At 48.7% G+C, this 26,095-nt stretch overlaps 2 protein-coding genes across 2 annotated transcripts in view; one reads left to right on the forward strand and one right to left on the reverse strand.

Moving 5' to 3' along the window:
- Xpc (XPC complex subunit, DNA damage recognition and repair factor) overlaps positions 1 to 7,204 on the reverse strand; it is a 29,636-nt gene extending 22,432 nt beyond the window's left edge. Inside the window, 1 exon segment of the mRNA XM_047534714.1 lies at positions 7,012 to 7,204. Coding sequence (XP_047390670.1) covers positions 7,012 to 7,111 — 100 coding nt within the window. The 5' untranslated portion in view covers positions 7,112 to 7,204.
- Positions 7,205 to 7,348: 144 nt separating this feature from the next.
- On the forward strand, positions 7,349 to 15,535 carry Lsm3 (LSM3 homolog, U6 small nuclear RNA and mRNA degradation associated). The gene is made up of 4 exons (XM_047534762.1): positions 7,349 to 7,437; positions 9,380 to 9,490; positions 11,655 to 11,750; positions 15,152 to 15,535. Exons 1-4 carry the CDS (start codon positions 7,417 to 7,419, stop codon positions 15,230 to 15,232), a joined length of 309 nt encoding a protein of 102 aa, XP_047390718.1. The 5' UTR covers positions 7,349 to 7,416; the 3' UTR covers positions 15,233 to 15,535.
- Positions 15,536 to 26,095: the final 10,560 nt, after the last annotated feature.

Raw genomic sequence — 26,095 nt, forward strand, 5'->3', positions numbered from 1 at the left:
CAGGGGTCGGTCTGACCTGAGCTGCCTCCTTCGGATTTTTTGAGACAGGGCCTGGCTAAGTTGACCTGGGAGCTTCCCTCCCGACTTGCTGGGGTGACAGGTGAACCACTGCCCTGACTAAGCCCCGCCCCTCACCCAGACGTTTACTCTGTTTCTCAGGAGACGGCAGAAACCACCGAAGGGCTCAAATGACGTCTAAACACCAGAGCTTACAGTTAGGCTGACCTCCAACAAGGAAAACACCTGAGTCCACTCATGGACACCTTGCTTATTCATGCCCTGCCAAGACTCATGGTCTGTGTGCAGGGGAATCCACAGGAGTGGCACGGTTCAAGTTCACACACACGGTTCAAGTTCATACACACGGTTCAAGTTTACACACACAGTTCAAGTTCACACACACGGTTCAAGTTCACACACACGTTCAAGTTCATACACACGGTTCAAGTTCACACACACGGTTCAAGTTCATACATATGGTTCAAGTTCATACGCACGGTTCAAGTTCACACATACGGTTCAAGTTCACACACACGGTTCAAGTTCACACACACGGTTCAAGTTCATACATATGGTTCAAGTTCACACGCACGGTTCAAGTTCACACGCACAGTTCAAGTTCACACACACGGTTCAAGTTCACATGTACAGTTCACGTTCATACGCACGGTTTAAGTTCATACGCACGGTTCAAGTTCATACACACGGTTCAGGTTCACATGCACAGTTCAAGCACACACACGTCCAAGTCTTTCCACCGCCTGGTCTTTGTCAGCCTGTGTTCCTGCCGCATAACTAGCCCGAACTCTGCTCAAAACACATCCTGCGATAAAACCTTTCCAACCTAATCTAGACGGCACTATCGAACCAACCACCTCGCCAAACTTAGGGCTGGAGTGAGACAGTGCAGTGCGTGTCTGCTTCCCCGCTGGAAGTGGTCAGACACCACAGTTTTTTCGGATTCTGAAATACTTCCATAGACTTCACTGGTTAGGCATTCCTAACTCAAAAAAAAGGTTTTTCAGAATTGGGAATACCATTATCTTCTTAAAATAATTATTGTTGATTTTCTGTTAAAGGGAAATATTAAAATTCATAAGCTGTCGATTTCAGTTGGACAGGTTATCTAAACATATTACCTGTTTACATGTGATATTATTAATTTTAATACTCTGATAAATAAAGTGGCCCAGGAAAACTATTTTCCTACTTTGCAAGTATATTCACATAAATAAATCTTCCTCCACCTGCTTCATTTAATTTTGTAAAATTAAAAAAAAAAAAAACGGTAGCTTTTACTAAAGTCCTAAAAGGGAATGCAATATTAACCTCAAATATAAAATTAATGCACCCCTTTCGCTCATAGTTTGTCTGACTCTTCAGACAGGTATTTATATTCTCCAAGAATGTAGTTTTGCATGGGGTTTAGGGGACTCTCCCTTTTGATATAAATAAAACATAATTTAATTCAAATAAAGTCCACATTAGAGAGAGAGATGTTTGAATGCTACATGAATCATTGATTCGATTCAGTGTCTTTTTTCTTCTTCTTTCCTTTTTGTTCTTTTCAGTGTGGATGGGACCCAGGGCCTCACGCACGCTCGGTAAGTGCTCATCCACTGAACTACACCCCAGTTCTCAGTTCTGTCTTTACAATGTTTTATGAAAGGGATCTGCACATTCCCCAAGTTTTAAACATTGGAATAGAGTCATGATCAAAAAACACTTAGCAAACGCTTTAAAAAAAGAAATATTTCAAAATCAATGACTCAAATCTGGGAATAGATGTCTTATTCTAAGACCAGAGGATACGTAAAGGTTTATCTTTTATTTTTAGCTGTAGGTGGACACAATACCTTTATTTTATTTATTTCTATGTGATGCTGAGGATCGAACCCAGGGCCTCACACGTGCCTGGCAAGCGCTCCACCACTGAGCCCCCGCCCCAGCCCATAAAGGTTTATGGTCTGACGGTTTGAGTAGCCTGCCCTCAAAATCTAGATTTCTGCATCTTACGTGGTCTTTAGCCCTCTATGAATAAAAATATACAAAATATTTCATATCAACTAACCTAAAAACACAGAGGTGTCACCACACTTATTTGGTAACTAAGAAGGTACAGCTGCTATTTCTGTATTTGGGGAAAGCAGAAGAATTAAGAGAAAAAGAAACATAAAACCCAATTTAAAAGATGTTCAGTGTATCACTACTCATAGTATCCATAAAGATTTTTCAAAATCTGAGTATCCAATCATAGGATAATCATTAAGTAAATTCAGTCACACAACGAAATATAATTTGGTCATCTATTAAGACAAAAAAAATGACATGAAATGACATAATGTTAAGCATTCAAAGTTGTTTTTACAGTATACTTTCTGGTATGTGTGAGAAGAACAGACTAGAAGGGAAATGGTCTATTATTTAGTGGTAGTTTCTGGATGATAGAAATATAAATGAGGTTTTCTTTTTTTTTCCTTTATTCTTTGCTGTGATTATTTGGTTGGTTGGTTGGTTAGTTTTTTGGTCCCTACACATCTGGAGGCTATTTTTCATCACTTTCCAAGCTCAAGAGCTGTCTGCCAGGCATGGTGGTGCACACCTGTAATCCCAGCGGCTCAGGAGGCTAAGGTAGAAGGATCATGAGTTCGAGGCCAGCCTCAGCAACTCAGCAAGGCCCTAAGCAACTCAGCAACACCCTATTATTTTTTATATAATCAAAATAAAAACTGCCAACACTTACTGAAAAAAAAAAAATCTGTCTGTAAATAAAACATAAAAAGGGCTGGGGATGTGGCTCAGTGGCTGAGCACCCCGGATCAATCCTGGGTACAAAAACCTGCCTAACCAGCCTCCGTGAGCTCAGTGCTGTTCTTTCAGTAGTACAGAAGTCACCACGGTCGTTTGCCTGGTCAACTGCTGAGATTTGCTAAGAACACCCTGAGTCCAATGCAGGAAAAGGAAGCATCTGCCATGGAGGATTCAAAGAAAATTCATGTTGAAGAGAGATTTACAAAAATTTTTTTTAAAAAAAGAACAGTGCATAAACCTCCTAGCTTACGTATCACAGCTCATATACATACTTAGGACAGAATTCAAGCTCCTCGGCTTGATCTCCAAGCTCAGGATGCTGTCACTTCTCCCACCTCGATGTGTCCCACTCGCCCCTTTGATGCTGTGTCCAGTCAACTGACCAGGCGCCCTCCCTCCTCCATCATCAGCTTACCCTTCCTTCCACCTAGAACATTCTCCCCAGTGGCTCATAATCAGGTTCAGTAATTGGCTCAAAACGTCACCTCCTCAGAAGCCTTCCCTGACCATGGATTCTGATGTAGCTGCCTCCTACACACACACACACACACACACACACACACACACACAGGACAGGTTATTAACGCAATGACCTGCCTCGATTTCATCATAGCTCCACCACCACGTGAACTGGGGAATGGGGGATTCCAATCTTGTTCCTGTGCACCTGACCCTCCCCATATTTTCAGCATCATAACAACACAGATCTTGTCTGCCTTGTTCACTGCTATAATCCCAGCACGGAAAACAGGGTCTGCAGATAGTAGCTGCTCAATAAAGAGTTGTCAGAGGAATGAATGAGTTAGATCAATAAAGGCATCAAAATAGAGCACTATGAAGAAACCACAGGGGTCTTCAGAGCGACAAGAAAGCAATGAGGAAGACCACCCTGTTCCTAACTGTCCAAAGCAACTGAGCATCACCTGCATCTGCATGCACAGAAGTGCCAAAAAACTTTGGTATCTCAGCAGAACGTATTTCAATTTTAATTGTTCACAATGAAGAAGAAAAACAAGTAAATCAAAAATACATAACAGCTCAAGCAGAAGGTCACCAGATTTCTCTGAAACATCTTCCTGATATAACGAATATTTCTGAAATCCAAAAGATATAGAAAGGGCTGGGATTGTAGATCAGTGGTAGAGTGCTTGCCTAGCATGTGTGAAGCACTGGGTTTGATTCTCAGCACCGCACAGGAATAAATAAAACAAAGGTCTATCAACAACTAAAAAAAATATTTTTTTAAAAAAAGATATATAAGGTGTCTTCACAGGGAGAAGATTGGGACATTATTGGATGGTATCATTAGTTGAATGTCAACAAAAGAAATTTTACAAAATGTTAGAAATATTAACAGAATTTTTTTTAATTATTTGTAAGTTACTTTTTTTTTTTTTTTTTTTTTTTTTTGTGGTGCTGGGGATTGAACCCAGGGTCTTGTGCATGCGAGGCGAGCACTCTCCAAACTGAGCTATATCCCCAGCCCAACAGAAGTTTTCAACTCTAAAGAAAGTATTGATTTTTTCTTTCCTGATTATAAAATTACTACATGTTCATTATAGAAAAAACTTTTTTTTTAACGAGACTAGAGATTGAACTCAGGGCCTTGTGCGTGCTAGGCAAGTCTTCACCACTAAGCTATACTTCCAACCCTATTTTTAAAAAAAATTAAATCACAGAATGAGATTTAAAAAAAAAAAAAAACTTCTAATCCTACCATTTTTAATCATTCTATTACTATTTTTGTTGCTGTCTTCTAGTCTATCTGTATTCAAACATTTTATTTTTTATATAATCAAAATAAAAACTGCCAACGCTTATTGGAAAAACAAAAATCTACACTGGTATAGTGTTAGAAATGACACTGAACAGCCCCCAAATTATTGTCACCTTCATCTAAACCACAACTGCTAGGTCTATGCTCTACGACCCAACCACAACCCTGCAGGTTGCCTTGGAAACGTACTGCTAAGCCTCTGGGTGCCACAGTTTATGAGTTAAACTGGAGGGCATCCTTCCCAGCCTTCGCCTAGATGCTGAGCTAGTCCAACTGATACCTGACGTGGGACCAGGCCAAAGGCGTTATTCGCTACCTCACTGAACTCACAGGCATCCTGTAGGGGAGTTTTGTTTCACAAAGGAGGTTCAAGGTCTAAATCATTTGTCCCCAATAACTTCCCCAAGTGCACACAACTACTAAGCGCTGGAGCTACCCAACACTGGTGCCCAGGTGAAGTACTGATCGGGGAGAAATGCTACACAGGGGGGAAGCATTTTCATCAGATTAAAACTTCAGCTTTCTGAACTGCTACATGCCCAGCACACAATCTGAGGGTAACACCCACTCTCTTTCATGGCCCCAGCCTGAGAGGGGCACACCGGACAGCTCGACCCCTTCACAGAGTATTTCCCAGTCTAGAGTCAAACTTGATTACTCCTTTGGAAGTGAAAAAGGCTTGCACCTTCTCTCATGATATTTAATTTGCTATCCTTGAATATTTTATAGGCATGTTATGTCAACAGTATTCTAAGTTCCTCCAAGACATCTCTGATCGTCTGTGTCACCCAGATGATGTACAGCACATGCCAGATACTAAAAAAAAAAAAAAAAAAAATTTACCTGAATGAATATTTGCATGAACAATATGAAACCCAGGGCTGGGGAGATAGCTCAGCTGACAGAGTGCTTGCCTCGCAAGCACAAGGCCCTGAGTTTGATCCCCAGTACTGCAAAAAAAAAAAAAAAAATGGAACCTGTATTATTAAATGTGGAGTAAATCACCTCCCAAGTTTAGGACTTCTTACCATTTGATTAACCTAATGGACTGCCAACATTCTAACGGCTGATGAACTCGGAATGTGTTCAGAATTACATAATCTCATGTCACAGAAGCAGGAAAGCGTTACTTAGTCTAATCTTCTACCCAGTTATTCCAGAAGGTCCAGACACCCTGTCTATGACACGCATTTTGCACAGATTTATAGTATTTATTAAGTATATGTTGGGGGGCCTGCCGGGGAGAACATTAGGATGCAGGGGTGGCGGGAAAGGCACGCTTTCCTGAACCTTAACTTCTAGATAGGTAATCAAAAATTAACAAGATCATGACACACTGAGAAAGATGGTGGGAGAGCAACGAACTGTACGATGGTAGAAAGCGCCCCAGAAAGATCACCTTAGGTGGGACGCTCATGGAGGGTCTGAGACCTGAAAGAACAAGAGTTCCAGCAAGAGCCCCGGGAGATTATTCTAGGCAAAAGGAACATCAACAGCAAAGGTTTCAAACATCAAAGGGCAAATAACTTGGCATATTTGGGCAACAGAACGAGGGCCAACAAGGAGGATACCTGGCAAGGGAGAGTGGTAGGAGACAAGGGGGGGACGGCATCCAGATCAGGTAGGGGCACGCATGCCTGAACAGGGCGGTGGAAGACCAGGGTGGGGCGGGAGCGAGGCACACTTCTGTTGTTAACGTCTTTGGGGCGGCCAGGTGGGGCACCCAGGTGCCGAGGGATGAGGGGAAGCCAGAAAAGAGCCAGCCGCACTCGCTGGGCTGGACAGCGGAGCGGGGGTTGTGGACACCGAAACAAGGGGCGCAGGTGGAGGGCAGTTCCCAGGCGGCGCGGACGCACGGGAGGAGGCGGGAGGGTGCTGTAACACGGGGGTGAAGGGCTCATTTATTCAGTTGGGAAAAATGAGAAAAGCGTGTTTGAACAGGAAAAACCAAGAGCTGCGCTTTGCCCGCGTCAGTCAGGGGGCCTGTCCGGCAGGCAGGCGGGGAGGTGGGGTCGGATCGCACTCGGGTGAGGTCCGGTCGGGGCCACGATCCCGGGAGTCCGCACCAACCACCGCACTGCACTCCACGCCCCGGACCGTGTCTTCCGGGGACACAAAAGAGCGCCTGTCCCCGTCCGGCCCTCAGCAAATGCCCGGAGGCTCGACCTCATCCTCTGGGTCACGGGACCCGGACGGGGCTTCGCGGGGGCGCCCGGGGCCGGCGGGGAACACAAAGGCGCCGGGATGTGCCGGGGACCCGGGCAGCGGCACCAGGGCCCGCCCGGCGCGGCCACCGCAACTGCGTCTCCCGAGCGCAGGACGGGCTCGGCGGCTTCCGCCCCGCACCTCCGCCGCCCGCGCCCGCGCTGCCTCCGCCCTCCGGCCGCATCTCCCTGCTGGGCCCGGCTCCGCCTCGCTCTCACCCGCCTCCTCCTCACGCGGGGCCGCGGTCTTGCCCTTGGCACTCCGGCCGCGCGGTTCGCGTCCCCGCAGCTCCCCTCTCGCCCTGCGCTTGCGAGCCATGCTGCCCGGGCAAAGCTCCCTTCGCGCGTGACGCAGTAGCGCTCCAAAAACAGCCGAGCGCGGGGCCCGCCCGTCCCCGGGCGGGGCGACGCCTGGCCGCACCCCATCGTCGCGGGCCAAGCTCCTCCCTCAGAAGGAAGCTCCGCCCCAGCTCCAAACGGCCAATACAAACTCTCGGAGGCTGGACGGGATGAAACATAATCATTACTACTTCCGGCGCATTGCGTCATCGCGCTTCCGGTTCTCCTGACCCGCAGACGCTCGCGTCTTCTCGCGAGAGGCGGAAAGGGCGCAGGGTTTGAAACATGGCGGACGACGTGGACCAAGTAAGTGATTTCTAAGGACCTAACTACAAATCGACTTCCCCACTTCCAGCCCCGGCCCTGCTCGGCCTCGCGTGTCAGGGCTGTCTTCTCCAAGCTCGCGGGAAAGTGGCCTGCCGTGCTTCCTCTTTCGGGGTCACCACTGCCTAATCTGTTCCTTCAGTTATCGCGCCCCTTCCTGATTGTGCCGCAGACCCCCGACAAGCCCGCCCGACCAGGTACTCGTCACGCTGGCCACCTCCTCCCTCTCCAGTCTTAACGGGAACAGTCGTCCCTGCCTGCCTGAGGGAACCGTCGGGATGCCGACGGGAAGCGTGATCATAAAGGCAGGCGTCACTGCCAGTACCGAGCGCGGGAACCCCGCACGCCTTCGGCGTGGACGGAGGGCTCGACCCTGCTCTCGGCGCCGGGTACCCTTCCCGGGACCTGCGTGATCCCCTTCCCCACTTGGGGCTTGTCCTGGAGGAGGGCAGGTAAAAGTAGACAAGAACTGTGACGTGGTGTGAAGGAAACAAGAAACGTCCACCGAATAGCGGATGGTCGGACGGGCTTTCCACCTACTTGCTCGGGTGTCCTTGTGCGTCAGGCCACACCTGCTTCAGCTGTCCCCTGAATTCGCAACCTCATGAAAGAGGATTTCCTGGCCATTTTGGCACCTTTTCTTTGGAGCATGTGTTGCATGTTAAATGTGAGCGTCTTCGTTTAGTGCGTATCTCCCATCACTAGAGCGCAAGTCCATAAGACGGGGATTTCTTTCCATCCCTCTCCTTTCCTGATCAGTGCTGGAAGCGCTCAACAAATACTGAGCGAATGAACCAGATGGTCAGGGAGGCCACTGAAAAGGCAACACTTGGAGACTCAGGGTGGACAGTGGGCATCCTAGACTGAGGTAGCAGGAGGACTGTCATATGTATATTTTTATGGTATCTTCATTATTTATTTATGTGCATCTCTCCACACTAGAATAAGCTCCTTGAGGGCGGGGACTGTGGATTCTGCATCACTGTGATCCACAGCTGGTTAACTAGCCCTTAACTGTTGAACTGAGGTGGCGGGGGCACACCAGTTGATGTCAGGATTTTTCTTCCCTCTCTCATCAAGCTTTTTGACGATGTAGTAGGGCCTGTAACCTTTAGTCACCTTTGTCCACCGGCTTCGTGTACTCGCTGAGGCTGCTCTTCTAGAATACTCTTACCCTCTCTAGTGGCTGCAGCCATCCCTTCCATGAGGATGACCTGAAGTCATGGGAGCCCTCACCTCTGAAACTTTGTTGAATAGTTCTTTAACAATAATAGTGGAAAACATTTATTTTCCTTTTACCAGGTATTGGGTCATTTAGTCCTCATAAGAACCCTGAAGGAAGGTTATGGCTTCCTCATTTTTCATCTGAGGAATCTGAGAGTCGTGGTGGCAGGATTTGTAATCCAAGTTCACAAGTGTCAGATGAGAGTCAGGAGTTGGACCCAGACTGCCTGACTCCAAAGCTGGTGCTTTCAGTCAATAATTTCCTGTACTGGGCACTAAAGTCCATGCATCCTGCTGGCCAGTTGGCATCACAAATTCAACCTGCCCTGTGCTCACTTCATAATCTTCCCTTAAATCTTCTCCTCTGCTTAGCATTCTGAGTGGAATCCACGTAGACATCACATGAGTGTTTTAAATGCTATCTGAGAGAAACAAGATCAGGCTCATTTTGCAGAACGTGTGTGGCTTCGCTCTCATTTATGTACCAGCTATCCTACAAGAGCCCATGCTGAACCATCATGTGTAGCATTTGAGCTCAAAACAGCCGTACAGGTAGACACTGTTGTTTTCCTATTTTACAGATTAAAAGACTGAGGCACAGAGGGGTCAAGTCACTTGCCCACCGTGTCACAGCAGAGCAGTGATTGAAACGCTGTATCACCTCTCCTATCACATGACTAAGCCTGTTTTTTTTTATCAGCAACAGACTACCAATACTGTCGAGGAGCCCCTGGATCTCATCAGGCTCAGCCTGGATGAGCGCATTTACGTGAAGATGAGAAATGACCGGGAGCTTCGCGGCAGATTACACGTAAGAAACATCAGGTTACCTTGCGATCGGGTTGCTTCCTTGCCACTCTGTCCTGCCCTCACTCCTGTCTGATGTGAGAGAGTATTTTGAAATGCAGAAGAAAAGGGGGGTAGAAAGTCGCTCCTGTTTCTATAAACCCAATTCAACTATGCTTTACTCATATTTCTAGCATTTTTTTTCTCAACAGGACTGTTATAGTTCATTCTCATCCCCCTCATTTTTCACTTTTATTTGTAAATAAATTTATTCTCCATATTTACTTGAACATATGCATATATATATATATATGCTCATTCAGGCCTTTTATTTTCCGTCACACACACATTTGTGTCTATATGCATATATTTGCACCACCTCTAAAAACATGGAATCCTGCTATCCATATTTTTCAGCACCTTTTTTTTTTTTTTTTTTTTTTTTTGCGGAGCTGGGGATTGAACCCAGGGCCTTGTGCTCGCAAGGCAAGCACTCTACCAACTGAGCTATATCCCCAGCCCTTTCAGCACCTTTTTGATTTCATCTTTCTTGGAAACCATTGATTATGAATGCATATAAATCTCTTTTTAAAATATTTTTTTAGTTGCAGTTTTTTTAGTTTTTTATGTGGTGCTGAGGATCCAACCCAGTGCCTCACCCATGCTAGGCAAGTGCTCTACCACTGAGCCACAACCCAGCCCCATCCTTTATTTACATTGCAGAGGACCTACTAGTCCTGTATAAGTGAGGGCTAGTGCCTATAAAGGTGACTTTACATATATAATAGTGACGTCTAGATTATCTTCTGTTTCTTGGTACTATAAATAATGCACATTTCTTTGAGCATATGTGCAATTATTCCTGTAGAATTGGCCCCTTGAAGTAATCCTCCTTGTTCATAGAGTGCACTGAGATTTTCCTTCTCCTTGATGACTTGTTACTTTTCTAACCGTGCTGTTCTCATCCCTGTTGCTCTACCCTAAACTGATTAAAAAGTGCTAACATTTACTGAGGTATGTGATATCTCATTTAGTTACAACCCTGTGAAACCACTAACAGATACCACTATTATGCCTGCCTTGCACTTGAGCAAGTTCAGACTCAGAAAGATGAAGGTGCTTGAGGTGACACAGCCAATAAGACAGCCAGAATATGAATCCAGGCAGTGTCCCCTCAGCCCCACTCTTGAGCACTGTGACCATACCTTCCGTGGAACCCACACCTTCATATGGGGCTGGAAGGGAGACAGGGACCTAGGGACAGAGTAGTTTTAACCCACAGCCTGAGGGGAGAGGAACTCTGAGAAATGAAAGGTTGTCAATTTGGGGGAGAAAAATAGAGTGGAGTTTAATGACATGGGTCTGTCCCACCTGGAGAGACACTCCAGGACAGAAATGTGACTTAGCCCTCAGGGATTCCTTGGTTCCCTGCAGTCTCGATGGCCCCTTGCTGGGGCCCCAGCTAGGTTCTCCACTCCTCCACTATATATTTTGCTCGTTCGTGTTCCCTGCCCAGCAGTTCCCCACTGGGCGTGTGACCTGTGTTCGTTTGGATGTGAGCTCAGTTGGAAGTAGATTCTGAACAAGGGCCAGGCGCTTCACCGTTTTGCAGAAAGCATGCACTCTGCAGGTTGCGCTGAGTGTCTTAGTGACAATACTTACTCGCTCAGCCCACAGGTGCCGCCCACGTTCCAGTTCTGGAGAGGTTGCTGTACCTACTTTACCCTTGTGTGCCTGTTCTGTCCCAGGACAGGGAGGGTCTCATGACAGTGTCCTGCACCTTAGAAAACCGAGTGACATCATCTTAGCAGTGGAAGAAACTCATTTACTATTTCTTTCTTGTCACTCTGTTACAAGCAGAACTGAAACAAGTGTCCAGACAAGTGATAAATGTGCTATTTTTCATAATCACGTGATATGACTGCTGTGGCTAAACAGAGAGGATACTTAAAAATCATTTCAAGTAATTTTTAGTAAATGCATTTTTGACTGCTACAAATAGTGTTGTTTTATTAGGTTGATTATTTGTCACTGTAGGTGATTTGTGAAGACCAGTATTCCAGCACAGCAGGGTTATTTGTTACCTGCAGGTGCAAGTTCGTGGTACACGTGTTAAATGCATGCCGTGAGCCCTCTGGTTGTTTAACTGGATCGGTGTGTTTTTGTGATTCCGTGCCCTCCCACTTCAGGCTTATGATCAACACTTGAACATGATCCTGGGCGATGTGGAAGAAACTGTGACGACTATAGAAATCGATGAAGAGACTTACGAAGAGATATATAAAGTAAGACATCCAATTCTGTTCCTCACCTTGAATGTGTCGCTTGTTCTCAATAAGCGAGAGCTTAATGTGTTTATGGGAAGCCTGTCATGTTTTGATACCTACTTATGGACTTGATAGAGTGTAGCAATTAAAAGCAAGTGCTTTGAGGTCAGGCATATCTGGTTTCCACTACGGACTTGGCCACTTCCTATCTGGACTCCCTTGGGCAAGAGCGTTAACCACGCAGACTTCTCGCAGGAATGCTACCCCTTACCTCACAGGACTGCCGGAGTTGTCGCCACACAGCAGGGTGCTGCCTGAGGGCTGCATAGAGCTGGCGTACAGAATGCTGTTCCTCCCTGTCCTGTGGATTTGACCTAGCAATACCTAACGTACCAGAAACTGAAAATGAGAAAGTTGAAACGTAATCATTCATTTAGAAATGGACACCTACCACATTGTTAACATACGTAACATGGTTGTGAACAATAACTACTTTCTAAAACAGTATTTAGTGACGTGCGTTTGCTTTGCAATTTTGCAAATCTCTTTCAGGCCTGACTTGATGGATGACAGATCTGCATGCCTTTTTTTCCTGCATTTCACCCTCTATGATCTATGTAGTTAAGGAAGATCTGGCCACACAGACAGGCAGTTGGAACGGCAAGTGTATATTTTTACATATACCTGCTGTTGGTGCTATACCCAAACTCAAGGTTAACTGCAGTGTGGCATCTGAAACCATGTCCGTCAGCTCTTTTATATTCTTATAGCATGAAAATGTGTTGATCTGCCTTGCACTTTAAATGGTCTTTGGTAAGATGCAGGATTTGGTAACATCAAATACTGGTCATTTGGTAATTACCAGTTCAGCAAGTTATGCACATCTTCCAAAAAATGGCACATTTCATTCGTCAATATTTTAACAATCACATTTGTTAAATCTCCTCAAAAAAAAAAGTCTTTAAATATTACATAGCCAATCTCTGGCCCTGCTAGACCATCATGGTTAAAAGCAGTGGGCTTAGATTTCAGAACAGCCTGAGTTCAAGTCTTGACTCCCCCGCCTACCACTTACATAACTGAGCCAAAGTGCCTAACGTGACTCTGACTGAGCTTTCTTGCCTGTTAGGCAGGGGTAACGATGGTGCCTGCTTCATAGGGCTGTGGAGGATTTGTTGACAGGTCACACAAAAAGCCTTCATGTTAGTGACGGGCGACTGACTACTGGCTGTTCAAACGTTCGCCTTTGTGGGTCTTCGTAGTTCTGCTTATCCTAGCTTTCCTCCTCTCCAGTCACTCCTGACTCTTGTCACTGTTCATTCTGTCTGTGTCTTAAGTGTGTCTTAAGTGTCTGTATTTTTTTTCTACCAAAGGTATCATTTAGTAACTATTATCTTTGTGGATTTTTTTACATTTTTTCACCGTTTGTATCACGGGTACAATTATAATGTTCCAATTTTACAGTACACTTTCTTTTTCTTAGACTTCAGCATCTCTAAAATCTGGTTGCTTCTTATAACTGAGATGATAAGAAAAAATACTATCAGTTTAATTGGCAGCATTTTTCTTTCTTTAGTTCATCCAAAGCTTACAGATCGTTTCTCAAGTGTGATAAAATATGGAGTCTATCGTTTCACATTCTACTTTTCTTGTGTAACATTATTAACATAAGAATTTCACCACAGAAGCGGACTCTTGGCAAACACTCCAATGCTCCCGTTGACTTCTGCTTGTGACAGAGGTGACTTGGGCGGTGGTGTGCATTCTGAGAGGGCACCCCCTCCAGGTTCGCAGTGACAGTGGGACACCGCTGCCATTCCTGCTAACCTGCTCAGCTCCGCGCTGCTCCTGAAGCTGCGGGAGCTGCTGCGCACGGGTGCACTCGAGCGCCTCTCTGGACGGAGTGCCGGTCACCGTCTGTGTCACCGGCCTCCATGAAGGTGTGCCGTGCTGCTTCCAGGCAGCTGTAGAGTAGAGTCAGCAGAGCCTGCTCGGCCAAGGAGCTGCTCCCGGGTTGTCAGGATTCACTGGGGAGAGTGTTAAAGTGCAGTCAGTGGGTGACAGAAGATGCTTTGCTCTCTGTTCAAGGTAGGGAACCAGACTGAACGGCCTCCCCCCGGCCCAGCGTGCGTCCCGCTCTCTTACTGAATGACATGGACCGTGGGTATTTTGTGGGGTTTTTCCCACAACGTATATGATCCCCTGGGTGATGGAGCTACTCCTGCTTTGCTAACAGGAAGGCCGAAGGCAGGGCCTTGCTCTGCTGTGCTCCACACCTAGAAGGCCTCATGTGCAGACCGCTGACTGTGGCTCAGACTCTTGGTCCCGGTCCATTTTCTCAACCTGATGAGTGCGCTGTCCACAGGGCTGCTCTCAGGATGCCGCCCCCTCTGCTAGCAGCTCCCTCCCTTACTGGAGAGCCAGAGGCCCAGAGGCCAGGTAGCTGTGGGGTCAGGTGTCCCCTGCATCTGCCACGTGACTTGCTCACTGGCCTCAGTGAGTTGGTGGAAAGACAACACCCTTAATCTGTTCTTTGCCTGGGGCTGAGCTTGACTGAGCCTCTGCTAGGCCTGTTCATCAGAGCTTCATTTTCATACGTCTGTTCGGCTTTTCTAACCCTGTGAATTCTGTTCCTTCTCATCTCTGCTTGAAAACCAGCCAGGTTCCTCCTGGGTGGGTCTCCTTGCCTGCCTGCTGGATGCCTGCTGTGGCAGCAATCCCTACGCGCCCTTGGCCTCTTCTACCCTCCGTCCCCACGCCTCGCACGCCTTCAGGCTGCCTTCCAACTTTCACCTGACATTTGGCCAAGGCACGACATTCCATGTCTCCTGCCTGCCTGAGGCCTGAGCAGTAAGCTGACGCCTTAAGGTCCATTCTGTGCCTGTGCCCGCCATAGCATGGAGAAGCAGCCCATCTCCCGCCCTGCGACAGCCCCAAGTGGGCTCGCACGCAGGGACTCGGTGCTTCCCCTGAGTTCCTGGCATCACCCGAGTCCACCTAGCGGGAGGGGAACAGCCACAGACGGGCCTCGTGAGAGGGTTGCGGGTCGGTCTGGATGAGCCCTGTTCACTTCCCTGTGGCTGAAAATGGCGCTAGGTCTGCTTGCGAGGGGGCAGGAGGAGTCTCCGTCTAGCTGTGCCCAGGAGGGGAGTGGGCGCGGGAGCTGGCACCAGCCTGCCACAAGCGGTGACACCCGGGGAAAGTGAGTAGATGGGTTCTTTGTGCTAAAAAGATGGTGGTTCTTTGCTCCAATGTTTTTACATTGTGAAGAATCCTTTTTCATTTTTCCTCAAGACAATGCTTGTATTATTAAATATTAATACTTAATGTTTTTAGATGTAGCATAAATGATACATTTATGTCACTGCAGTGATATGACCAAGTGTGGTTTGGTTCGGTCTGGTTTCTCTCTCTTCCAGTCGACCAAGCGGAATATTCCGATGCTCTTCGTCCGGGGAGACGGGGTGGTGCTCGTGGCCCCTCCGCTGAGAGTCGGCTGAAATCAAGAATTGATCCCGCGTAGAAAATAGGAGGCTTTGTTCAGCTGCCTCTTTAAAATGCACCAGACCTTCAGAAGCGGAGCCTGTGCACCTGATGCTAAGAAATGGCCGAGGATCCTCCACCCGGAAGGAGTCTGTCTGTAAATAACTCTCGACTCAGCTCGACGCATCTTGCATCCCCAGTCCTTCCCGACGCCCCTCTTTTTCAAGTTAGTTTCCTCCATTGTTCTTGCAGACAAGTCGTGATGGTTTTTTTCTTTGAATTAAATGTGATGTTTGCTTTTGGGTTTCTTTTTCCCTGCGGCCTCCTGTCTGGTGAGTTCTTTTAAGCTGTGTGCGCGTTCACACGGGCGTGTCTGCCGCGTCGAGGCCCCGACCTGAGCAGCAGGAGCTGGCAGCTCCATGGCAGGACGGCGGGTACCCAGATCATACGCTCGTGGCTCTGTCAGATGCCAGTGGGGCTCCTGGGCCATAGTAAGTGCTGAGGTGCCCACAGGACAGCGTGGCGTCTGCTCCCAGGGCTACACTGGGGTGGACCATGTTCCACTCCTGGATCCTCAGTGACGAGGAGTCTGAAGCACTTCTCAGCGACACAGTAAGGCAGAGGCTGAGCACGGCCATGCTGATTTCTAGCACTTCCTGTGTGTGCTTGCTGCGATCTCCACCTACCCGTCAGGACGCTTAGAGCAGGCATGCTGCGAGTCAGTTGTTCTATTCCGAAAATCAAAACTGCATCTGTGGTGACCTGTCCAGAAACGTGCGGAACATGTGTTTGCAAGTCCATTATCACACACCCTGGCCGGGAAGGCTCCATCTCAGCCATGGCAAGAGAGGCTTTCAGTAGGTGAAAAGGTCAAAAAGGTCTCGTTTTCATGATTTACTGAACCTGTCCCTGCAAGTTAGTGAGAAGAGCTGAGCAGGCAGGAGACACCCCCTTCACTTCAGCACCCCACACTCTGTCCTTCGGCCTTACTGGTCCCTGGAGGTAACCTGTTCACTGCGGGAAAGTGGAACCTGCAATTCTGGGAGTAGTAAGTGGCCATTCTGGATCCCTTTCTGAGCAGAACTGCATGACAGTGACACAAGAATGGCCACCTTTGTTGAACCACAGGCTTGGGCCACAGCACTTTGTATGCATATTCATCTAATCCTCACAGAACCTCCCCTGCAGCCTTAAAAAGAAAAGAGCTTAAGTGGGCTGGGGAGATAGCTCAGTGGGTAGAGTGCTTGCCTCACAAGCACAAGGCCCTGGGTTCGATCCCCAGCACCACACACACAAAAAAAAGAAACAAAAGGGCTTAAGTGACCACTGGTACTAAGGAGCGGCAGCAGGCAGTTGGGCCCTTGCTGGCCGCCAGCCCCGCCCTCACCTCTGCCAGGCTGCCGAGCCGGGCCCTGCGCTCGGCCCTGTTCTGCCCTCTCCAGCTGTGCACCTGCTGCTGTTTCTGGACACTCACCCCATTCTTGGTCGTCTTTCTGGAACTGACCGCATACAGACTTGCTCGCACTTGTCTTTAAGATGCAGAAGCTGGAAATCTGACGTGGAGACCTTTCTACACACAACACCGCAACACAAATGCCCACTCGTCTAAGTGCTAGGACACGGGGACAGGGACGAAAAAAGATGAACTGCAGAACAGACACCGTTAACATGAAAGGGGAGGCAGCGTGAGCTCTGGAGCCTCGTGGAGCTGGGGGTCCTCCACGGGGTCCATACAGCTCACGCAGGGCCTGCCACGTCCCCGGATGGAGGTCAGCTATCCAGCCTGCAGCGGTGCTGCCCCTAGCGGCCATGCCTTGGGCTCCTGCAGCTGCACCGCACTCTGAGCCCCAGCCACCAGCTGGGTGGCCACGTCACTGGAGCTGGTGAAGGTGGTTTCTACGTGTTACCACATACCTTGAGGGGAGTCCTGTAGGAACGTCTGCGACAACTAGAGAACCCCAACAGTGCCAAGGCCAGAACAGCCTCTCACTTTCATGACACTACCTGGCCGGATTCCGGGGTCCCTGAATCACCAGTGAGAGAATCTGACCCTGACCGCGGGCCTGCGGCCGTCCATTCCAGTGCGACGCTGGCCGCCCTGGCACCTTCTCCCGGTGGACACCTGTCTTCTTCAGATGCAAAAAGAAGATACTCAAATTAAACAAGTATACTTACTAAATGTGAGAAAATACTGCCCGGGTTTTATTCAGACATCAGATCAACTCAGATTCTCCCATGGCCAAGAGTCTGAAGACTTAAATATACAGACGTTGTGAAAAGAACTTTCTTTTTTATTTATTTTTATGGGTGCGTCACGTTGTATGTGACGGTGGGATTCGCTGTTACACGTTGGTACACGCACGATGTGACGAGATCATTGGCCAATGTCACTCCCCCTCCCTTTGCTCTACTGGTCTTTGATTTTCACAAGATTCCCACACACACTTCTTTTCCTGTAAGAACTTCCTAAGGAAGACTATCTCCCGCTTTTGATCATTCCTCAAACAAAATAATGACGGGAGAGGAACACGGGCACAGAACAGGTCCCAGAGAAGAGGTGTCACTGACATGTCGGGACTTTCGTCTAAGACACAAGATGCTGTGGAGCACAGCAGTGGTGTTGAGAGGGCAGGAAGGCAAACAGGGTGAATGAGCCGGAAGGGAAAAGGAGAAGGTGGTTATATGGGCAGGCTGTTCCGAGATGGGGTTTACGTCAGTCATTTTGGTTGGCTGGGTACTCTTTTTTTTCAGCAAGATGTCATAAATTAACTACTTTGCCCAGCAAGCTTCTGCAATAATAGCTAACATTGCTGCGTTCATCAGGAGGGTCTGTCTGTCTGCAGCAAAGACCTCAAACCCCGAAACGGTGCAGCAGAATAGACATCAGCCAGATGAGCAATACAGTCACAAACCCAGCATCTCAGGACTTTTCGATGCAGGTTCCTCTAAAACCCAAACTGTACACAGCTATCTAAAATATGTTACAATGGAATATTACACAACCATAAAGAAGAATGAAATTATAGCATTTGCTGGTAAATGGATGGAACTAGAGACTATGGTGCTAAGCAAAAATATGCCAATTCCAAAAAACCAAAGGCTGAATGTTCTCTCTGACATGCAGATGCTAACACACAATTGGGGGGGGAGCAGTGGGGAGGGAGGAATGGAGTTTCACCGAATTGGACAGGGAAATGGGGGGAAGGGAATGGGAAAGACAGTAGAATGAATGGGACAGAACTTTCCTATGTTCATATATGAATACACAACCTGTGAAACTGCACATGTCCAAACACCAGAATGGGAAGTTGTACTCCACATACGTATGATATGTCAAGAGTACATTCTGCTGGCATGTGTAACTGAAAGGAACAAACAAAAAATTATTTTAAAAAGTCACTCATGTGTCAGTATGTTCACATGTATCACAAAACATTTCACCTGACCACACTGAGAAATCCTTTAGCATAAGGATACTGAAGGTTATCTGGATTTTTTTTTTTTTTTGGGGGGGGGTGCTGGGGATTGAATCCAGGGCCTTGTGCTTGTGAGGCAAGCACTCTACCAACTGAGCTATCTCCCCAGCTTGGTTAGCTGGATTTTTAACCTGCACTTGATATAAGTAATAAATATTGTGATTTTTTTTCCTACATTAAGAGAAACCAAATGGCTTTTAAATAATGTGTGATGTATAATGTAGCATTGACCCCAACACTTTGTATCCCTAACCATTGCAGGGTAAATATTTTCATAAGTACTTATTTAATCTTACTATTAGAATTAAATGTACTTTTTAAAAGTTCAATTTGAAAATCTGTTGCCATAAAAAAATTATGGGCCATTAAAAAAAAAAAAAAGTATTGCCTAGCACACGTGAGGCACTGGGTTCAGTCCTCAGCCCCACATAAAAAATTAAACAAAGTCTAAAAACATTAAATGTTAATTGAATTGTTAGAAAGGGAAGAATAAAATTATGGCATTTGCAGGTAAATGGATGGAGTTGAAGAATATCATGCTAAGTGAGATAAGCCACCCCAAAAGACCAAAGGCTGAATGTTTTCTCTGATAAGTGGATGAGGATACGTAACGGGGCGGGAGGGGCAGGGTGGTAAGAGGGGAATGGAGGAAATTTGGATGGTGTAGAGGCAAATGGGGCGGGAGGGGGTGGGGGGAGGAAAGACAGGGCTGAGACAGACAGCGTTACCCTACGTACATGTACGATTACACGAATGGTGTGAATCTACATCGTGCACAACCATAGAAACGAAAAGCTGTACCCCATTTGTGTACAATGAATCAAAATGCAGTCTGTAAAAAATTTTTTAAAAAGAAGAAAGAAAAGAGCGAAAGGGAAACAAATGAACTACCTCTGCCTCCCACCGAGTACCTTCTGAGCATCCCAAGCTGCACTAAAATCATTGGCTACATTTTAAATCAATGGACACATTTTAAATCTTGATTTTTGAAAATCTACCCAAATTAGAGGTATCGTCCCTCTGGACACTAAGAGGCAGAAATCTCCCTTTTATTTATTCTTATAACAGTACTTACCACTGCCCACGCTGCTTCCAGCTGCTGCGGGAGAGGAATGTTCCACTGGGTTCCACTGTGTGACTGCGGCCAGCTGTGACAGCACTCAGCTGTGCTGAACGTGGAAAACACCTCAAAGTCCAGGGGTCACCCCTGCCAGACAAGGGACACACCTGCTGTTCCTGGCTCTCTGCTCTCCCTCCCCGGGGCCTGACTGCTTCCTCCGCCCCATGCTCTGCCTCACTCGGGCTCAAGAGCAATGGAGTCGGCCCTCTGTGCACAGAGACCTCTGAAATCACGAGTCCCAAATAAACTTCCTCCTCTTAAAAAAAAAAAAAAAATGATGAATCTGCCGCTCGGCTCTGCTGGACTCTGGATTTCGTTCTTGGACAAGCCCTTCCTGAGCAGATCCAGACCTGCCACCCGCCTGCTGCCACCACAGGGGTCTCATCTCCTTGATGGGCTCGCGTGCCCATCCATGGCTGCTCCTTCCAGTGGAGAGAGTGAGGGAGATCGAGGGCTCCTGTCACTTCCCGTGCCTGGAACCGAGTGCAGGGTCATCCCCGCCTCTGCTGGTGGAGGGAGGTAGCTCTGCAGAGAGGAGGGCCGGGTATGGCGCCGACAGAATGCCTGTGACGTACCACTGACTCTCAGCCTCCGATTTCTCGGAACGGACTTGTCGGTGTGATTTTAAGTCACTGCTCTGGAGCCCCTAAGGGGGGACCAGGGTGGGTGGCACTCAGGCTTGTCCTAGGGGGGGCCCAATGGTAGCCGAGTCACCTCGCCGTGGTCCCGCTGGGTATCCGCAACACGGAGGGGTGTCAGCTTGAGGGTAAGCACTGGGGTCCCTCCTTGGAGGGCAGATGCCCGAGGGCGTGAACACCAGAGGGGCTGCTCACTGCAGAGCCCGTACCCACAGACCCCTAGCGGAAGGCCGGTCCAGGACGGTCCTCGGCCGACGCCGAGTGGATGAATAGGTAGGTGACAAACTGGGGACGACCCTGCTTTGCAATCGGCAGTCGTGGGCTGAAGAGGAAACGGTCCTTTCCAAGGTGAACTTTGCCCACCGTTCCCCAGACACGGGTGTCCTCCCCACGTCTGGGCGAGCGTCCCACTCGTCGTCCCCCGAGCCCTCCCGTTACCGCGTACCTGACCCCGTTCACCAGCACATGCAGCTGCCAATGCCTAAGTAGTCAACTTACATGGAAAACCGACCACGGGTTTGCAATTCCCTTTCAAACCACTGCTCAGTCTTAGTAAACCAGAGCGTATAGATTCTTATTTTCTTGGCTGCTTCTAGAAGTTTCCTGGGTGTGGAAGCAACATGCCCCACTGGAGTTTTTCAGATCGATTACTCAGAGGAATTTCTTCGTGGTGCGCCTCCTCCCCCCCGCTGCGCTGTGGGAATCCGGGCTGGGGAGTGGACGGGGCAGAGGCGCCCTCCGTAAGCTGGAAGGTCTCTTGGCGATGGCGTCAGAGAAACCCGGCTTCCCACCCAGCTGGGCCACGTGCCAGCTGCGGAAATGAGGTGCCCTAAGGTCACGGGTAAGGACTGGCAGGCACCTAAAGGAGCAGCCCGGGCTGCGGCTGGACTGTTCCCGACTCACTGACTGACCACCGGCACCAGGGCAGAAGGTGGGGAGGCGAAAGCAGCGTTGGAAGTGTTGCCGTTCGCCAAGTCCACTCGCATCTTTCGTATTTCAAATACTCCCGTCCTCTCCCCAGAGAGCTTTCAAGAGCATCATGGTTGTGTAATAATTTGATCGATTCAATTACACATCGCTATCACATGTCGATCACACGCCAGGTTCGACGGTGCACTCGAGATCCCAGCTACTCCGGAGACTGAGGCGGGAGGATCGCAATTTCGAGGCCAGCCTCAGCCACTCAACCAGACCCTGTCTCAGAGTAAGAAGGCAGAATGAGGGGAAGGCGGGACGCAGCTCAGTGGCAGAGCACTTGTCTCACATGTACCGGGCCCTCAGTTCCAGAACTGAAAAACAGGAGAAAAAAAAGAGAGAGAACATTTTTGCTGGATCACAGATCAGCAAGGAGTCAACAGGCCTGAAAGAGTGAGCCCCAGTGGATGAGGTGACAGAGGGACAGGATCAATGAGACCTCGGAGGACCGGGGGCATTCATCACCTTCATTTTACAGGCAGGGATGAAAAATCAAAGAAGGTGAAAGAAATCTGCCTGAGGCCACAGCAAGAGGCCGACCTCGTTCTGAAATGTCAACCGGGGCCACCCTGGCTCAGCTCCAGCGAGGGCCGTCCACGCCCCGGCCCCAGAGCCATGCCATGTGCAGTGTGGGTTGACGTCCCGCACGTTCCAATCATGGGCTCCCATTTCGCCATCCTTCCTCTCCGTCTCCCTCTGAGCTTCCAGCGGCCAGCTGGGCTAAAGGCAAGCTGGCCCCCCGTGTTCCTGGTGGCAAAATGGCTGCCTCCCTCCCTCGGCTGGGCACTGTGAAGAGCCCAGACAGCTCTGCCACCCACCAGCTTTGTGGCTTCAACAACCCTCTCGTCTTTTCTGGGTCTCGACAGCTCGCCTGCCGGAAGGAAGATGCAGGGAGATGATTTTACCCCTGAGGGACTCAGATGGGCTGGGACGGAGGCTCAGTGCTGGGGAGCTTGCCTAGCCCGTGTGAGGTACCGGGTTCCACCCTCCGCACCACGTAGAAATAAATAAAGGCACCCTGACCATCTACAACTAAAGATATTTTTTAAAAATAATAGTAATCTAAGAAGCCCAGAGAATGTGCCTAAAGTACATGTCTTATTTGCCCCCAATTGAATGTGGGGTTTTGGTTTTGTTTTGGTACTACGGATGGAACCCAAGGGTGCTTAGTCCCTAAGCCACACCCCTGGTTCTTTATTTTATTTTATTTTATATTTTGAGACAGCGTCTCACAAACTTGCTTTGGGCCTCACTAACTTGCTGAGGTTGGCCTCCAACTTGCAATCCTCCTGCCTCAGCCTCCCGAGTAGCTGGGATAAGAGGCATGTGCCACCACACCCAGCTCAACTAAGTAGTTTTAAACTGGTACCTGGAAACAAAAACCATACATGTTAATGGGGCGCCATGATGTTTCAATATGTGCACATTGTATAATCTTAGTATCAGGTTAAACATAGTCACCTCCTCAAATATTTATCATTGGTAAAAATTTTCTACATCCTTCCTTGTTGCTTTCCCGAAGTGAACAGCACCTAATGCTGTCTCGGGTCTTCTTGCTCATCGGATGAAGCAGCAAAACTTCCACATCTCCGCCGTGGACGCCAGGTGGTGCTGTTCCACTTCCAGCAGAGCTTCTCTTGCTGCAGTCACCGCGTCTGACTGCTGGCCCGCAAGCTCTGTCTCCCTGATTTCCTCAGATCCAAACAGTTTGTGCAACTCCGATCCTACGCTCCCTACTGCTGCCAAGAGCAAAGCACAGAAAACATGTCATGTTCTCCGAGCCCGGGAGGAAGTGGTGAGGGAAAATGGCCTTTCCGTGGTGCCCGCCTCCTAAGACGTCGAAGAGGAGAGGCAAGCTGGGTTTTGCCAGCATGCAGGGTCCCGTCCCTGTAGCCGGTTGATGGCCGGACAGGACTTTTGCCAGGGTTCAAGTTCAGGTTTTGCTACTGCTGCGAGCAGATCCTGCTCTGCTTCACAGCCGTAGTGCCCTCACCTGCCTGATGTCCTTTCGGCCTAACCCAGGTATGTCTCAGAGAAAGGCCTAGAGTCACTGCTACCGATTGAAAGAGTGAGTCTGGAGTTCTTGAAACACCTGGTCTCTCTCTGACAGCTGACATCTGTCTGTTAAGATTTGGATCCGCGTCCTGTATACAAAGCCCGGCACCATTACTCGCAGGCTGTGAACCAGACTCTGCTTCTCTCTTCCTCAGTTTCTCCCTCCATGAAAGGGGCCCAAGAGCAGTGCTCACCTCCGGAAGGAGGGCTGAGGGCTCCCCGATGTCTGCGAGGATCTGCTCGGAGGCTGGCCGAGGGGCTCAGGTGTCTCTGTGTCCCTCCCGCAGGCCAGCTTCCGGTCTGCGGGTGCTTCCTGTCTCCTGACCACCTTACCGCTCTCTCTGGAGGGTCCCTAGTGTGGAAAGACCACTAATAAATGTTTATGAGTGTCTTTGTAAGAAGGAGCGAAGGCGACGTTAGGATGGCTCGGCTTCTGCCTGCTGAGTCTCCTACAGCACTATAAACAAAACAAAGGACAACTTGTTGACATCTTGCTGTAGTCTGTTCCTCTCTCGTGACTTCTCCAGGCAGGGAACGGCTGGAACCGAGGTGGGACAAAGCCACCGGGTGAGGATCTGGAACTGGACGAGGGCCCGAGCGACGTCCCCTCTGCATCTCCCGCCCTCCCCCACCTCGGTCCTCAGCCATGTTTTCTCTGTTTGGTTTCAAGGGTGCAAGAGAAGTAGGTGGAACCAGCCGGCGAGCAAGGTCACCCAGCAACATCACGAGACGGTGACATCATTGTCAGCTTCTGCCCAGGAAAAACCCGGGGCTCAAATAACCAAGGCAAAGGGCAGGTCATGTTCACGGCAGGCCCGCGTCCAATGCCAGGGTGGAGAAGGGCTGAGAGTTAGCAGGGACCACAGCTGTCCGCGCAGTTTGCCCTGAACAGAGACGCGCTCGGAACAGCAGAATCTCACCAACCGGGCTCCCCCCCTTTCCTAGAAGAAACGTTAGCAACTGCCAGAATCAAAATAGAATGTGATTCGTGTCACAGGAACCCTGTCCAATCCAAGCACACTCACGCTGTGCAGTGCCCTTTGGGGACAGGCAGATAAGCCAGACCTCCACGTTACTGTCACTTGGTTGGAAGTGACATCCCACAAGGACCGCAGCCAGCCCCCCGCTCTCTGGGTAGCTGTCTCCGCGAGGCTTCGTGTCAAGCGAGTCGTGTCCTTGGTGCCCTGGAGGGACCCTCTTTGAAGAGTCAGTTTGTTTGAGAGATGGGCCGTCTCCAACTCCAGCCCCTGTCCCAGCTGCGGAGGGTCAGAGGACTTCATCTGATTTGTCTCATACCTGGCTTCAGTTCTTCATGGTGTGACATCGTCTTCCACAGGGGAGTGGAAGACTCGGGCCTTTCCTAAAGTATGAGTGAAAAGGAGAAAAACATGGAGAGTGCAGAGCGTGGCTGGTGTGTCTTTCGCCTGTTCGGTGAATATTATCTTTTGCTCTGAAGCTTTAATTCTATCTAGGTGGACGTGACTCATCTCTTCCTGTCCTTTGACATCTTTGAGAACTGTCCAAAATGTGAGGAATGTGCAGAATTTGGTCAACCTACATTTAACTTCTTTATACTAACAGTTTATTTTTGCACCCTAGACAGAATAAGTATTTGAGAAATGTTTGTGAATGATTTCCCTGATTATTATTATTATTATTGTTATTATTATTGGTACTGGTGATTGAGCCCAGGGGTGCTTAACCACTGAGCCACATCCCCAGCCCTTTTTTATATTTTATTTAGAGACAGGTTCTCACTGAGTTGCTTAGGGCCTTGCTAAGTTGCTGAGGCTGGCCTCCAACTCACAAGCCTCCTGCCTCAGCCTCCCCAGCCATTGGGATGAGAAGTGTGCCTCATTGCGCCAGGTTTATTTTTTATTGTAGTCAAAGAATTGCAAAAACGTACCATCGTAATCATGTTTAAGGGTCTGGCTCACTAATGGTACGTTTATTCACACTGATGTGCAATATACGGGAACTTTTCTTAAAGCAACATCCTCCTGGATGTCTATTAAAGTTGTCCCCTATCCACCAAGTCCCTCTCCTATGACACAGTGCTTTAATACTGCGCCTAAACCTAATTTCAAAGGTTTCAAAGCTTTGAAAAGTGACCCTGAACAAAATCCACCGGCACTGTTTAAAATATGAGGGTCACTGAGAGGAGACTGGGAGGATATTCCACCTTCACTCATCCAAGCCAAAGGGCTTTGGGCAGACAGTGCCTGGACTAGCGACGGGACCAGGGCCGTGGCTCAGTCCTGAGATCACACCGCTCCTGTGCGGAGCCTTCGATGGCCTCCATCTCTCAGAAGAGCAGGGCCTCACCTCCTTCTGCCCAAACACACCGGCCTCCTTGGACACAGGGCACTTTACCCTGAGCTACGTCCCCAGCCCATTTTATTTTGGATTGTGAAACAGGGTCTGGCTAAATTGCCCAGGCTGACCTTGAACTTCCAATTGTCCTGCCTCCGCTTCCCGAGTCTCTGAGATGATGGTCTCCTTGTTATTCCTCAAAAATGTCAAGTTCATTCCCGCTCAAAGTCCCTTCCATTAGCTGCTACCTCTGCCTAGAACAATCCTCTCTTAATTGTGCTAAGCAATAGAACCACTTACGGA

This window comes from Sciurus carolinensis, chromosome 19 (assembly GCF_902686445.1).
Source record: "Sciurus carolinensis chromosome 19, mSciCar1.2, whole genome shotgun sequence".
Taxonomy (NCBI): Eukaryota; Metazoa; Chordata; class Mammalia; order Rodentia; family Sciuridae; genus Sciurus; species Sciurus carolinensis.

Bases quoted from the DNA above. Each gene is read 5' to 3' on its own strand.
- Lsm3 (XM_047534762.1), top strand. From the start codon at position 7,417: ATGGCGGACGACGTGGACCAA. The intron at 7,438-9,379 runs GTAAGTGATTTC...TTTTTTTATCAG, and splicing joins TGGCGGACGACGTGGACCAA to CAACAGACTACCAATACTGT. The intron at 11,751-15,151 runs GTAAGACATCCA...TCTCTCTTCCAG, and splicing joins CTTACGAAGAGATATATAAA to TCGACCAAGCGGAATATTCC.